Below are 14,793 nucleotides of genomic sequence, written 5' to 3'. Positions count from 1 at the left end.
CCGTGAATCAAGCAAGCAATATAGATAGCTATATTTCAGTGCTTTTCACAAAGAGCTTTCATCAGCCTAATTGTTGAACAGTAATGTTATAGTAATGTAATGAAATGTGATTTTAGCAATTCCAGTGTACTCGCCAATAATTATTTGAACTGATTTAGATGAACACATGCTGATATCGGGATATTGGCAAATTGGTAAAATTTTCAATAATTCTAATATTAGCAATCTGATAATTCTATAAATAGCCATTTTGCCATTTGTGATACAGTTGAGCTATACCACTTTTTGAACCAATACCAAGAGTTTTGCTTCTAAATATTCAAGAATTGCATCAAAATATGAGACGCAGTGGTGTAGTCGGTAGGCCATCTGAGTGCCTTGTGGGAGAACTGAGTTAGATTCCCAGGATAGGTGATCTAAGGGTGGAATTTTTCCAGTCTTGTCCTCACATAAAGCAGCTCTGGATCTCACCCAGCCTCAAATTAATAGGTACCTAAGGGGTAAAGGTGCCCAGACCATGGAGCTTATCACCTTCTAAATGGTCGAGATTGAGAATGTGTGGGACCCTGCCCCCACATCCCCTAAATGTGCCTTCGTGGAACTGTGCTATGTGCGTGGTGAACTTTACCTTTACCTTACCTTATATCAAAATATGCATGCTATATAATAATAAAAAATCAGTATTTTTGCACAATCCTGAGGAAAATAAATTGTAAACTCAGTTTTTGCATAATTTCCAGGATAAAGACTTCACAAACGTCACATGGCATTTTTGTGAACCCATGAAAGTCCAAAATTCCTGCAAATGTGATGGTATTTAGAAGAAAGTAAATAGGGCTACACACTTTCAATTTCATGTTCATTAATTGTTTGTCTTCCATTTTCTGTTCCTACATAAATTTAGTTCTCCCAGTCACGTATGATACAAGAAAACACAATTTATTATAGAAGTGTATATTTTTAGTGCATATTTTTTTGTATTTTGGGACATATTTATGAAATTTTCAAGTGTTATGTTCATTTGTAATTTCCATATTTTGATGATTATTAGGTTGTAAGAATTCTAACTTTATTACTGATATTGGCTGATATTTTCCCATAGTCTGTGCATTTTGCAATGTAAAATGTATTAATTTCACATGAACTTTGTGTGATGAAAGTGAATTTTTGTAAGTAGTCAAGTAATATTGGAAATCCTTCAATATTCAGTGTACTAAAAATTTACCATTTTAGTCAACTGAAATTTCAGAATTGGTAAAATTTACATTTTGTCAGAAATTACTTTCTTTCAGCAGGTAATGAAGACCTAACTCTTCTCTTACAGTTTTTACCGGTACGTCTTGGATTCAGAAGTCCAATTTACTACCGACGGTATGTTTGCACCAGGACCAATAGCACGCTTCACCAACCTACCAACATCTCCAATATTTACCCTAAATATGCATGTGCCAGAAAATTGGCTTGTGGAATCTATAACAAGCCCTTACGATCTAGACAACATTAGACTGGACGATGTGGAGAGTATTGTTTACAGGTGAGATTTTGAAAGTTTTGTTTCGCTATTTGTATTCAAAAGTTTTTACTCTCTCTCTGTCTCGTTCTGTGTGTCTGACTGTGACAATGAGCATCAAAGCTTGGTGCATGTGTATGAAAGATGTGTTAGCAATTTTTAATCCTTGAAAACAGCAAACTAACTGAAATATAGGATCCCTTTACTGGCTTACTCTTTTATCATAGACATTTATTGTAGAGTTGGGACAAATTAACAGTCACTCTGCCAAACCTGATTAATTCGAAATAAGGGGTCACTGACTCAAGGCAACACTTGTACTAAACATAGTGTGAAAAAGGTGTATATTTATAAATGTAGTTATATACACAATATAAATGATAAGTGTTTCTCACATATTTTTACCTTCTTTGTGTATTTTATTCATTGTTGCCTTCCTAGAGAAAATTTTTCTACTTGTGGAAAATTCCAATATGCCAATTTTCACAAATTTATCAATAACTATTTGATTCTTTAGTATTACAATCTTGCACAGTACAAACTGTGCATAAATATAATCTTGTATATTATGTATACAATTATTGCATTTTTAGTAAAGAATGAATGGGGAAGGAATTTACTTGAATACATCATTGATCACGAGTTGGTTACTCTTTTCATTCTTTCTTGAGTGATACATAATGTTTAGCTTAGAGAAATATTCAGATATTAATATCAGTATAAATCTGATAACAGCTATCTATTTATTATTTGAATATATAACATTTTTACATTTCAGTAATTGATAATTTCCCCTGTTTGCAATAATGAAAGAGTTTTTTCATGGAATACATGCAATCGTATGTCAGATTTGTAGAATACAGTGGAACGTGAATTTTATATTTTTCAGGGACAAACTTGAGGAAAATTTCTTAACATTTTGCTATCTTGGGACCATCAAGATTGAATGTAAAATTGGTGTTTCACTGTTATTTACTAGTATAGGCAAATATTTCATATCAGTCCATCCCTACTAAACTGTAAATCGATTGAACGGTACGACATTGTGTTTTTACATGCTTTTCATCCAGGGACCTAGTACAAATACAGAATTATAATTTTTTTTGTCACTAAGCAACTAATTTGCATCGCTTTCTTTTCAGTGAATTTGAACTGGAGTATTTACTCCTGGAAGGGCATTGCTTTGAGTTAACAATGGGAAATCCTCCCAGAGGCCTTCAGATCACTCTGGGAACCAATCAGCAACCAGTTGTGGTAGACACCATTGTGATGGCTAATTTGGGGTATTTCCAGTTGAAGGCCAATCCAGGAGCCTGGATCCTTAGGCTCAGGCAAGGAAGATCATCAGAAATCTTCAACATTGCAAGGTAAGCTGTATCGAGTTTTGAGTTTTTGTTTTAACCCTAGATTACCCATGCCTACAAGGAACTTACTTACAGGAGGGGTGGGCTCACAGGCCTACATTTTTTTTTTGTCACTAAAATTCAAGAAACCATTTTGTTATTGAATCACAGCTTCCATTGTTGATTACATATGTGCAGTGGTTTATTAATTATAATAATTACAAAAGATTACCATCGTTACTCTGTCTCCAGCATGAGTGTCTCTAATGACATGCATTTAAAGATGATGCCTCCTATTTATATTACATTTTTGATTCTATTAACAAAAGTAGAACAGAATTATTGGGAATAATGTAATTTATTTTCAATTTTTTTAATAAAAAAAATCCGTTTTAAAAATAAAAGAAAGGCTGTAGACCTGACAGGTGCCTCCCCTCAGGTAAGCTAGGGGTAAGTCTGCTTTACGCACAAAAAAGGCTAATCGGAAAGTGGTATCTCAACCACAATCTGCCTCCGTCGGTTATTGAACCCAGGACCACTTGATTTTAAGGCGATGGCGTTACCATTATGCCACCTGGGAGGCCCTGTAATCTGTATCGATTGTAACGGAAATTTCACACTGAAGACAATCAATGCATGACATAAAATCGACTTTTTCCATACAAATTTTGTTAAACATTAATTGAACATTTCAATTTTTACATAATTTACATTGGTAATGGTGTCAACATGACTTATGTACAATGTACCTGAAATGCTTGCTCAGTAATTCATAAGCTATTTCACATACCTAGTTTATTGAAAGTTTGAGGTGAAGCCTGAAATTTTAACCTTAATTTTGTATTTACACAGCAGTGACGTGAATTATTTATTTTTGCAGCCACGACAACACGGACACCCCAGACAACTCAGATGATATCAAGGTGCTGATCAGTTCATTTAGAAGCCATGTTATAAAGCTGAAAGTTGCCAAGAAACCTGATAAATTGAACATGGATTTGTTATCAGAGGATGATCCCACTTCTGGAATTTGGAATTCAATCACTAGGTAAGAGGTTGCAATCATTTTTTTTAACATATATTTTTATCATTATCGGTTTAATCAATTTATGAATTCATTTCCGAGAAGTGCTTTACATGTAGCCAGGAGTGGTAATTGAATCCTTGCTAAAACATGGGATGTTTGTTCTAGGGCTAAGCTGAAACCAATGCCTGTGTGTGTGCGTTGGTTAATGATACTTTTTGGGAATTTGTAGGGGCATGCATATTTCGTTTTTGATTAAAAAAACGAAATGTCAAAACACACATTGTAGTGTTAATTTTTCATGTTTTTGAAAGGTGTGAGATGCATTTTGCTACCATGTTTTGTCACGAAATAATGCGAAATGAACTGCAAAATCCAAAATAAACTCTTAAACACGAAATTTAGAGTTTATTTACCGACGCGACATCATCTGAGGCCTCAATTATCCTGCGAGTTATGCAATTCGCGAAAAATTGATTAATTCCGTTGTTAATATTGGAGAAGCAAAAATGGGCTCCTTTACACAGAAATAAACTTAATACTCTGATAACTACATAACTGTGCTATTAGAAGTGAAATGTTAATTTTGTGTAATAAGTGTATTTTTAAATCAAATTTAAGATTATATTCACAATTTTAAAACCAAAATGTCTTTTAATATGCCACTTTTCATCTGATTTTTCACCACTATAAGACCGAAATTTTATTTTATTCACCGCTTTTGAACCCGAAATTGACTGTTTTTGTACCAAAATTTTGCTTTTTTATTTACCAAAATTATGTGCCTCTAGGAATTTGGGTTTTGTGTGGGTCCAAAACATGCCACATGACATTTTTTTGGTGTCTGATTCTCTTGGAAATCATACATAATTAAAAAAAAAGCATTTATTTAGACCAGTATTACATGAAAAAATGGATTTTGTGATTAAATGATGGTTATTTTAATATTGCAATGTACGTCTTGAATATTTGAAACTAACTAACTAACTCCCTAGCCTTCTTAAACCCGAAGGTTCATGGCTGCAGCAACACAGGCCTTCCATCTTTCCCTATCTTGAGCAAGTTCTATATACTCTTTTCCATCCCTACCGATTTCCCTTAGGTCCATCTCAATGTTGTCCCTCCATCTTCGTCTTGGCCTTCCTACAGGTCTCTTACCATTAGGTTTCCCAACAAGAATCCTGTAAACTCCTCTTTCCTCACCCATTCGTGCCACATGGCCTGCCCACCTAAGTCTTCTTGATTTAATTATTCTAATAATATCTGGACATGAATACAAATTATGTAGTTCTAAATTATATAACCTTCTCCACTCACCTGTCTCCTCATCCCTTTTAGGTCCAAAGATTTTCCTAAGGATCTTATTTTCAAATACTCTCAATTTATGTTCCTCTTTCAATGTAAGGGACCAAGTTTCACATCCATATAATACTACAGGCAAAATTACGGTTTTGTATATTTTAACTTTTAGTTTCTTAGATATTAAACGAGAAGACAAAAGTTTATGAAGAGAGAAGTAACATGCATTTCCTGAATTAAGCCTACTTTTTATTTCCTCTTTAATATAATTTTCATTTGTTAATATTACTCCTAAGTATTTGAATTTGGAAACTGGTTCAAACGAGTTGTTATCAATAATTAGATTTTGATTATTACCTAACACTTGGTTTCGGCCTGTAAGCATATATTTAGTTTTCTCTTTGTTAACTTCCAAGCCTATCTCTTCAGCAGTTTTGAAAAATAGTTTAGCATTATTCTTAATTGTATTCACATCATCCCCCAGTAAGTCTACATCATCTGCTTATGCTAACAACTGAGTCACACCATTTAATTTTAGTCCTTCTTTAGTTTCCTTTACCTTCCTTACAGCATATTCTAATTCAAAATTAAAGAGCAATGGAGATAATGCATCTCCTTGTTTTAACCCATCATGAATTGTAAATTTGTCAGACATATTAATACCCACACGAATTTTACTTTCTGTTTCACTGGTGCATATTTTTATCATACTAACAAGCTTCTTAGGTATTCCAAACTCTACTAATATATTATATAATTTATCTCTTTTGACCGAATCATATGCTTTTTTGAAATCAATGAATAGCTGATGGACATTTTGATTATATTCCCCATTTTTTTCAAGTGTCTGTCTGATGTGAAAAAATTGATCTGTAGTTGATCTGTTACGTTTAAATCCACATTGATAATCACCTATAATTTCATTAGCATATGGGGTTACTCTTGTTAAAAGAATGTTAGATAATATTTTATATGTTGTTGAGAGTAGAGAAATTCCACAGTAATTATTGCAGTTCATTTTATCACCTTTTTGAAACACAGGAACAATTATGGATTCTTTCATGGATTCTTTCCACTGTTGAGGGATTTCTTCTTTATTCCATATTAAACAAATTAATTTATGAATTTGACTTATTAATGAATTTCCACCATATTTAATTAACTCAGCTGGTATTAAATCAATGCCAGGTGCTTTGTTATTCTTTAGCCTTTTAATAGCATCTTTAACTTCAGTCAAGTTAGGTTCAGGAACTAAAGGTTCTGCTATGTGGACTTCATTTACTTCTGATTTATCTCCTACATGAACATTTAAAAGGTCATTAAAGTAGTTCTTCCATCTATTTAGAATATCGCTTGGGTCAGCTAGAAAATCACCGTCTTTATCTTTTATCAAGTTTACTTTAGGTTGCCACCCCTTTCTAAACTCATTTACACCTTTATATAAATCTCTGATATTTTTATTTTTGCTGTTTGTTTCAATTTCGTTAATTTTGCTTTTCATGTAATCTCTGTTTTTACTTCTAAACGTTCGGTTAACTTCTCGCTTTATTCTATTATAATTGTTTAGATTTGTATCATCAGAGTTATTTAACCACCTAAGTCTAGCCTGATTTCTTATTTCTATTAGATTATGACATTCATTATCAAACCATGGCTTACTTTTTCTCGGTTTATGGTATCCTATACTTTCTTTAGCTGCTGATTGTATTGCATTACGTATGTGCTCCCAATTCTTATTTACGTCTGTTTCATTTATATTTTCATCATCATTTAAATCCTGCAAAACATCAAATCTATTTGACAGTTTAATTTGGTAATCTTTCTTAATTCTTTCATCAGTTAACTTTCCTGTATCAAATTTTAGAACGTTTAGATTTTGTTGCTTATGATTTATCACTGAGAGTCTTTCTCTTAATTTAGCAATTACTAAATAATGGTCACTGGCACATCAGCACCTCTATGTGTACGAACGTCAATTATACTAGTATGCCTTCTCTTATCAATGAGAATATTATCTATCTGATTATGAGTTTTACCATCTGGAGAAGACCAGGTATATTTATGGATATCTTTATGTTTAAAAGTGGTACTTTTCACAATTAAATTCTTTGAGGTTGCAAAAGTAATCAATCTTATACCATTATCATTACTTAATTCATGAAGACTTTCTTTACCAATCATGGGTTTAAATGTCTCTTCTTTGCCAATCTGTGCATTACAGTCACCTAACAGAATTTTCATATCATACTGAGAAAATTTATCAAAGACCTGTTCTAACTCTGTATAAAAATCATCTTTAGTATTATCATCTTTATCTTCCGTTGGTGCATGTATGTTTATGAAAATAATTTTACACCACCTACCCTGTAAAACTGCATATGATATCCTATCATTAATAAATTCTACTGTTTTAAGAGCAGAGATAATTCTATTATTTATGAAGAAGCCTGTTCCAAAATTATGATTTTCAGTACCACCATAGAAAAAAGTATAATTTTTAGTTTTACAATTTCCTTCTCCTGGCCACCTAACTTCCTGGACAGCTACTACATCTAATTTATACTTCACTATCTCATTAACTGTACACTGAAATGCCCCAGGCCGGTAAAGGCTCAGAACATTCCAGGTGCCTAATTTAATAGCCTTATTCCTTACGTTGATCTTATCCTTAGTCCAGGGACCTCCCAAAGTAGTCCCCACCCGGAGATCCGAACGGGGGACTATTTTACCTCCGGAATATTTTACCTTGGGAACATCCATGGCCTTATATTGCTGTTTCTTGACATTTTCTTTTTACAGTGCAGAGTTGTCAGCTCTACACCTAACCCCCAATATGAATGGAGGAACTACTACACAAGACAAACACAAACACATTAGACAGCACAATTACTACACAAGACAAACACAAACACATTAGACAGCACAACTACTACACAAGACACACACAAACACATCACAACTATAACACAAATTAAACAAAAACACACCACAACTACTACACAATATAAACATAAACAAACTACACACCACAACTACTACACAAGACAAACAGAAACAAATTAGACAGCACAACTACTACGCAAGACAAAACAAACATACTAGACAGCACAACTACAACACAAGACACATACATACACATCACCGATACTACACAAGACAAACAGAAATACATTAGACAGCATAACTACTACATAAGCACAAACACACTAGACAGCACAACTACTACACAAGACAATCCCAACCACACTAGACAGCATACCTACTACACAAGACAAACACACTAGACACCACAGCTACTACACAAGACAAACTCACACACTACACAGCACAACTACTGCACAAGACACACAAACACATAACAACCACTACACAAGATTATGAAAAAAAAAACGTATGAATGAAAGAATGAAAAAAATATTTTCACTCTTCTAGGGTGTCAATAGTGTATTTACTGTAAATAACAATTTTGAATGTCGTCAGGCTCTAGCTTTTGAATATTTGAAAGCAAATTGATAATTGATGCTATAATTGCAATGGAATACGTATTTATACATTAATATTAATCAATATTCTCGAAAACTTGTAACCATTACAAGCATCGGCATCTCTATCTGTGAGAATCAAGAAGAGTATCTGCATCAATGTGGTATTGGCTCAGCACTTGTACAATTGCAATAATAATTTAATTGAAATGCATTTAAATCATATATTATTGTTTTCTCACTTAACAAATTCTCATGTACATTTTATTGCAATGTACTTTTATTTTTGTTTTTGGTTGTTATAGTGATTTTGTAAGATGGAGTGAGAAGCAATGTGAACTTACATAATGTGGCATTTGTAGACTTTATTTTTAAAGCTCTTTTGCACAGCTGTCATGGATTCAGTAGACTTTTTTATTGTTGAGAAGTTAGCATTTTAAAACTCATGTGTCTGTGTTGTTAGAAAAATTTCAACTGAACAGACAATCTGCAAACAACAAGTAACATGCAACAATTAGTTTTCACACTATTGACAATTGACAGATGCCCTTTCAGTCTGCCTTAACTGCACAGGCAGGACCAACAGAATGAGGTGGCAGCTTGTTGTGTTACCTTGGTACAAAAGGTCTCATTTATTTCTGAAGCTTTATTTCCTAGTGACAAACCTGAAAGCTCGATTAGAGTGAATCATAAGAAAAAATATTCATTTGCTTTTTAATATGTTTAGTGCAACAATATTGCACCATGAGTTACAATTCCCAGATTTCATATTTTCGTGCTTTATACATGTTTCCGTAGACCTGTGGTTGTCCAGTCCTTAGTGCATCATGGGAAACCTAAGTTCAGTTCTTAGCGTGATCTCAGATTATAATTTTTCGAATGTCCCTGTGTAAAGGGAGGCTCACCCAATCAATGGGTACCTTGAAGGGTGGGGTAAAAGAAAACTAGAGCATGATGCTGATCACATCACCTCCACTGTGATCAAGCTGCAACGGTTGGGTTTTCTCAAACGGATTCCCCGTTTTGAAAGGTAACAATAGAGCCTTTCCCCAGTGGTTGGGGGGCAGGTCGTTTGTCGGAGGTATAACTACCGGTTCCGACTTGTTACACTCTCTCATATCAGAGACTTCGATACAAGGCCCGATGGAGTTAGGCCGTTTTTATGGATGTATGGAAGTACACACAGAGTGAGCGCCGTAGTTTAGGAACCTCTGCGTGATAAACTGCGGGGGTGGTTTAGCACTATGGTAAATAGTGCACTCGTAGCTCTTATAAATTCTACTGCACTTAATATGAGGATGGCATAGGGACCTCTGCGTGATAAACTGCGGGGGCGAGAGTGCTATGGTAAATAGTGCGCTCGTAGAGGAAAGTCTGGATAAGTGCAATTCTCTGTGTTTTGGGGCAAAAGGCAACTGGGAGCAGTTGATAATGGATTTTTAATGACAAGATGTATATACGGATTAGGGCAGTGGTGTAAATAAAGGTTGTACATAAAGAGAAATACGTAAGAAGTCATTTCTTCTCAACAGAGACACAGTTCTTGTCAAAGGATGGGGCTCATCAAAACATATTAGAAGCTCATTCCCGTATACAGTATTGAATTTGTTGAATTCAAGGTTGCACTCCATACTTTCTCGACCACGGACTGCATGCTCTCTATGACATTGCATTCTCAGGCATGTTCAAGATGCAATATGGCTCAGGCGTCAGGAAATATAAACGTGGCGTTCCTTCGCACAGCATTGGCTTGGCCAGAGGACAGGGAACTGACCACAGAAAATGTAAATGATCGATTGCGGGAATTGGCATTAAGTACCGGGGATCGAGCGACAACGTGGGCAGGCGAAAGTAGCCAGGCTCATCAGCTGGTCAGGGCTTACAGGGAAGAAGACATATTCTCAGGGAATATAAGTTACTCCCTCCTCAACTTTGCCCCAGTGCCGTTACATGAAACGGCGTTAGAATTTTATGATAAATTAAAGTTCTTTCAGGAAACGTGTCAAATATCGTATCAAATAATGCTAGATAATATAATGTTCGTAGCGTTATCAGGGGATCCGTTGGAATGCTACAAATATCAGTGAAATGTACTTTGCATTATGAAGGCATTCAGGAATGAATTTTTGAGTGATTTTTTTCATTCCTCATATTCCTCACTGCAGGAAAAAATTCATAAGGCAAAGCAAGGCGATAATGAAGTTTTTACTGCTTTCATTAAAATAATGCAGAACTTGTTTGAAATGGAAGAGGTTTCTCGAACGGAAGCTCAGAGGGTGCAAATGAGGAAAGCGCACCCTTTGTTTTGCCAGTATCTGTATAGACAGGAATTCGGAACAGTCGCTGAGTTGTACAACGAGGGACGTCGCATCCTGCGTTTCGAGATGGTTTCCTTCGAACATCTGGGAACACAAGATAGCCAGGAAGAACCCGTTATGTCTTCCCCTCCTTACAGATGGAAACAAGCAAATGTAGTCGTGAAGAATCACAAAATGGGGGTTGGAAGTTTGAGGCATCAAGGTTGCTGGTGGATCCAGCACTCTGCTTTCTTCGCAAAAATAGCTCTCAACAAGTGACCAGGGCCCGAGAAGGATAATGACCTCGACAAGGCAGATCCCGGTAGAATGGCACACTTGCACCCAAGCGTCCGCTCCGAGAAGGGTGTGGCTTCAGGTCAAGAAGAGGGTCGTAAGAGGAATGTGTATTGTTTCGTCTGCTCAGGGAAGCACTTTATGAAGAATTGTGTGAAAATGAAAGAAAGGGAGTTTGACACAGCAGCATGGTGACACTGCAGCTTGTCGCGGTTAAGGCGATGAAGTCCAGCAGCAGTGCTTTGTTGGAAGCACGTTTGCCGCAACCGGCAAGGAACAAGAATGGAATTTGCTGGGGGGAGGGGGGGGTTGTCAATCACAGTATCATACTTTTCGCTTTTGCGAAAATTCGAAAGGAAGTGAAAGTTCCCAAGGCACGTGCTGGAAAAAAGATGCATCTCAATCAGGGTTGCCAGGCAACATGGCACGCAAAAATAAGTCTCGTCAGAAAAACGGAAACACCGTTCCAAAATATGCAAAAGCGCCTCTTGTTAGCTGCAAGATAAAAGTCCAGGAATTCCTAGCTTTCGTCGATGGGGGAGCCAGTTCTTCCTTGCTAGATGTAAACACGGCGAAGTTGCTACAGGAAAAAGGGGCTACTATGCTTTATCATGATGGCACTAAATTAAGTTTAGCGGCCAGCACAACCCACACTGTTGGTGGGATGGTCTTATTTGTGGAATTAAAGGGACGCATGATTAAACAGACATTCCTTGTGTTAAAAGATGTAATAAAATGTTTTATTGGGAAGGGATTTTATATCACAATCCAGAATGCGTTTGCATATCTGCGTCAATGAGTGGAGTGGGGAAAGGGATGAAATGTTTCACTTTGACGCTCCTAGAAAAGCAGAGAAAATGCCGGCAGCTATTGTTGCAACTGCACAGCTAAAAAGATCGGCCAGGGAAGATGCCCATGTACTAAGTGTTTCTGTATTGGGCAGTTCGAATAAAGAAACAAAACAGGAAGCACGGGGCTTCGGGCTGAGGCCTTGCTATAAACACGAAGGAGAGAGTATCCGACTGAAAATGTACCGAGGCTAACCGAGACGGATGTGCGTCGGCATCCACTTGTTTCAAGGCAACCAGATGTCTCCCAGAAAGAAGACTTAGACTTGGCGCTTCTTTTGCGGGAGAAAGGGGTATCTGGTTCAAAAGAGGTGCCTAATGACGACTGTTCTGTCGAGATGCGGATGTGCCCACAAGAGAAGGAAAGCGAGATGCCCGTGAGGAGCAAGAAATGCACTGCAATTTACACAAAAAGCCACTGTGATTGGCTGAACAATTTGCCTAGTCTTGAGTATGGTATCAACAGTATAGTCACGAGCAAAACTGGATATTTGCCATTCCATCTTGACTCCGGCTGCCAGTTAGGCAACAAGATTGACATGTTGCAACCGGAAGTGGCCCTGGATGATCTGAACGGGTTGGTGGAAGAAATGGTCGCACACGTAAGAAGGCTGCAGGAAAAATAGGAATTAGTGTGATGCGCAACAGATGTTAGGAATCAACATGCAGCCCAAAATGCGCAGCCAGAGCTGGAAATGGAGATTAGGAGGCCTGTGTGGAAAAATCTACATGGTATCGGAACTACGAGAATGATTTCGGATACAAGATTTCTGGCGCGGCCCTAGTGAGGAAACCATTGGAGTACGTCATGGAATGACACCAGCATGGTAACCGCGGAGAACCAGGATGTGCTGGAGAGGGGATTCTCGGCAGAGGAGGACTTCCCGGTTTCAGAGAATCTACACGATGTCCTGGATATGCCAGGAAGACCGGTGAACCGTTTTCAGGTGTGACTATTTGCCAGTGAGAGACATTTTTTTTCAGGGGACCTTATTTTGCGTGTGTAAAGACACTTAAAAACTTCAATATGAACTGTGACTATACCTTTTCCGCGCTTAGAAGGGACTGCACTGTAAACACAAGGGCAAAAGTATTACTCCGCCAGGCTTCAGCGATTGGATGATCGTAAAGCTTCTGCTGCTTCCACCACGTGTGAGAGAAAGTTGGCGCGAAAGCAATGTTACAAGCTACGAGAAATTAAATAAAAAGGAAAACTATAACTATTCACAAGATAAGCTGAACTTCTGTACTTAAGAATTTAATTTGAAGATATAAAAGTGTTTTACTTGCCTAAGCAGAGTCGGATAGAAAGTCGATTCCTTAAATAGATTCCTCCCCTTCACTGTTGGTGCCGCCGCTACTGCTATCAGCTGGATTGATAACAAGTCGGTCAACAACCTTGTCGCACATGTAATCTGATTCCCAGAAGCGTTCCTCTTCTTTCTCCAATATGCAATACAATAAGGCGTCTGCCTTTGCCGGTCGGGTTTCTTAGCCCTGTGGTTAATCCTGAGAGGAAAGCCTGTTTTTTTTTAGATTTTATGGCAGAATCTACCCACACCTTAGAAACAGTATGACCTTCATTCACCCACGTTTCATCAAGGAAATACAACTTTCGCCCCTCCTGCCTGTATTCGCGTATTTTCCTCAGGTAGTTCCGGCGCCACAACAATATGTCTTCTCGGTTAACAATAATATTTATTCTGTTGCGTTGCACAAACTCGAAGCTGATTTCTTTCAGAAGTGTGTGGAAACTTGTTTTCTTAAGGTTCGGCAGATCCGGATCACTATTCACACTCACCAACACTTTATTTATTGTTGGCGCTTCGTTCCTCTCCAAAAAGTGATGAACCTTAAGACGGATCCTCGCAAACTCATCGCACTGAACTTGTAACACAGGCTTTTGACGTTGACACTTTTTCCCTGGTGTTGTTAAAATGCCCTCATTTAGAACCTCGCTGCGCGCAGATTTTACACTCTTAACAGAGACACCAGTAAACTCAGATGTCAATTTCATCACGTCCTGGGTAACCATAGTTGGATATTTCTCGCAAAACTTTGCGAACACATTCAATACAATTTGTTTCTCTGCGCTTTTCAACGGTTTCCCGCTGCAGTGTTTAACGTAGCCAAAGCAAACATCCATCTCGCACAAATTGAAATTCCCTCCCGCCTGCCCAGCCTTTACGCATGCGTGTTGTACCCAGAGTAAAAATTGTCACGTCTTGTGTATTTATGCCAACCTGGAGTTCATTTACATACTAAATATTGGTTATGATAATTCTAGAGTTCGATAATTACAATTGTGTTGAAGGAATGTTCTATTCTTGCAAGTTAGAAAGTGGACTATATTTTGTTGCGCGTGGCAGGGTCTGTTGTTCAAGCAGGCTCAACGAGAAGTGTTGCCAATCCGCCTATTCTTTTGCTAAAATTAGCTGTTTTGAACTTTTTGGTCCTGCATTGGTGACAATAATGGCTTTCAGATATTTGCACAGTAGTATCATACTTATTTGACTTCATTCAAAAATAGACACGGAAGTGACCTATTTTTCGTTTGTTTATTTATTTTCTTTAACAGCAGTATTAATCCTTGTGGTATTGTTGCAGATGTTCCTATTCGAACGTTCTCTACGTCGCTGTTTCTAAATATGATGCTAGATTTTAAAAATTTTGAAAAATGGAAGAAATAAAGTGGC

General features: G+C 37.1%; 1 protein-coding gene across 2 annotated transcripts in view; it reads left to right on the top strand.

The window, feature by feature from the left end:
- Uggt (UDP-glucose-glycoprotein glucosyltransferase) overlaps window positions 1-14,793 on the top strand; it is a 130,662-nt gene that overhangs the window by 80,813 nt on the left and 35,056 nt on the right. For both annotated transcript variants that reach the window (XM_083129749.1, XM_083129748.1), the window contains exons 16-18: window positions 1,325-1,534; window positions 2,653-2,877; window positions 3,734-3,901. In XM_083129749.1, coding sequence (XP_082985875.1) covers window positions 1,325-1,534; window positions 2,653-2,877; window positions 3,734-3,901 — 603 coding nt within the window. The remainder of the gene's footprint in view (window positions 1-1,324; window positions 1,535-2,652; window positions 2,878-3,733; window positions 3,902-14,793) is intronic.

Source organism: Lepisma saccharinum, chromosome 10 (assembly GCF_977018435.1).
Source record: "Lepisma saccharinum chromosome 10, izLepSacc3.1, whole genome shotgun sequence".
Classification (NCBI taxonomy): Eukaryota; Metazoa; Arthropoda; class Insecta; order Zygentoma; family Lepismatidae; genus Lepisma; species Lepisma saccharinum.
Note: the sequence above shows the minus strand (reverse complement) of the source record. Positions and strands in the feature narration are given on the sequence as shown.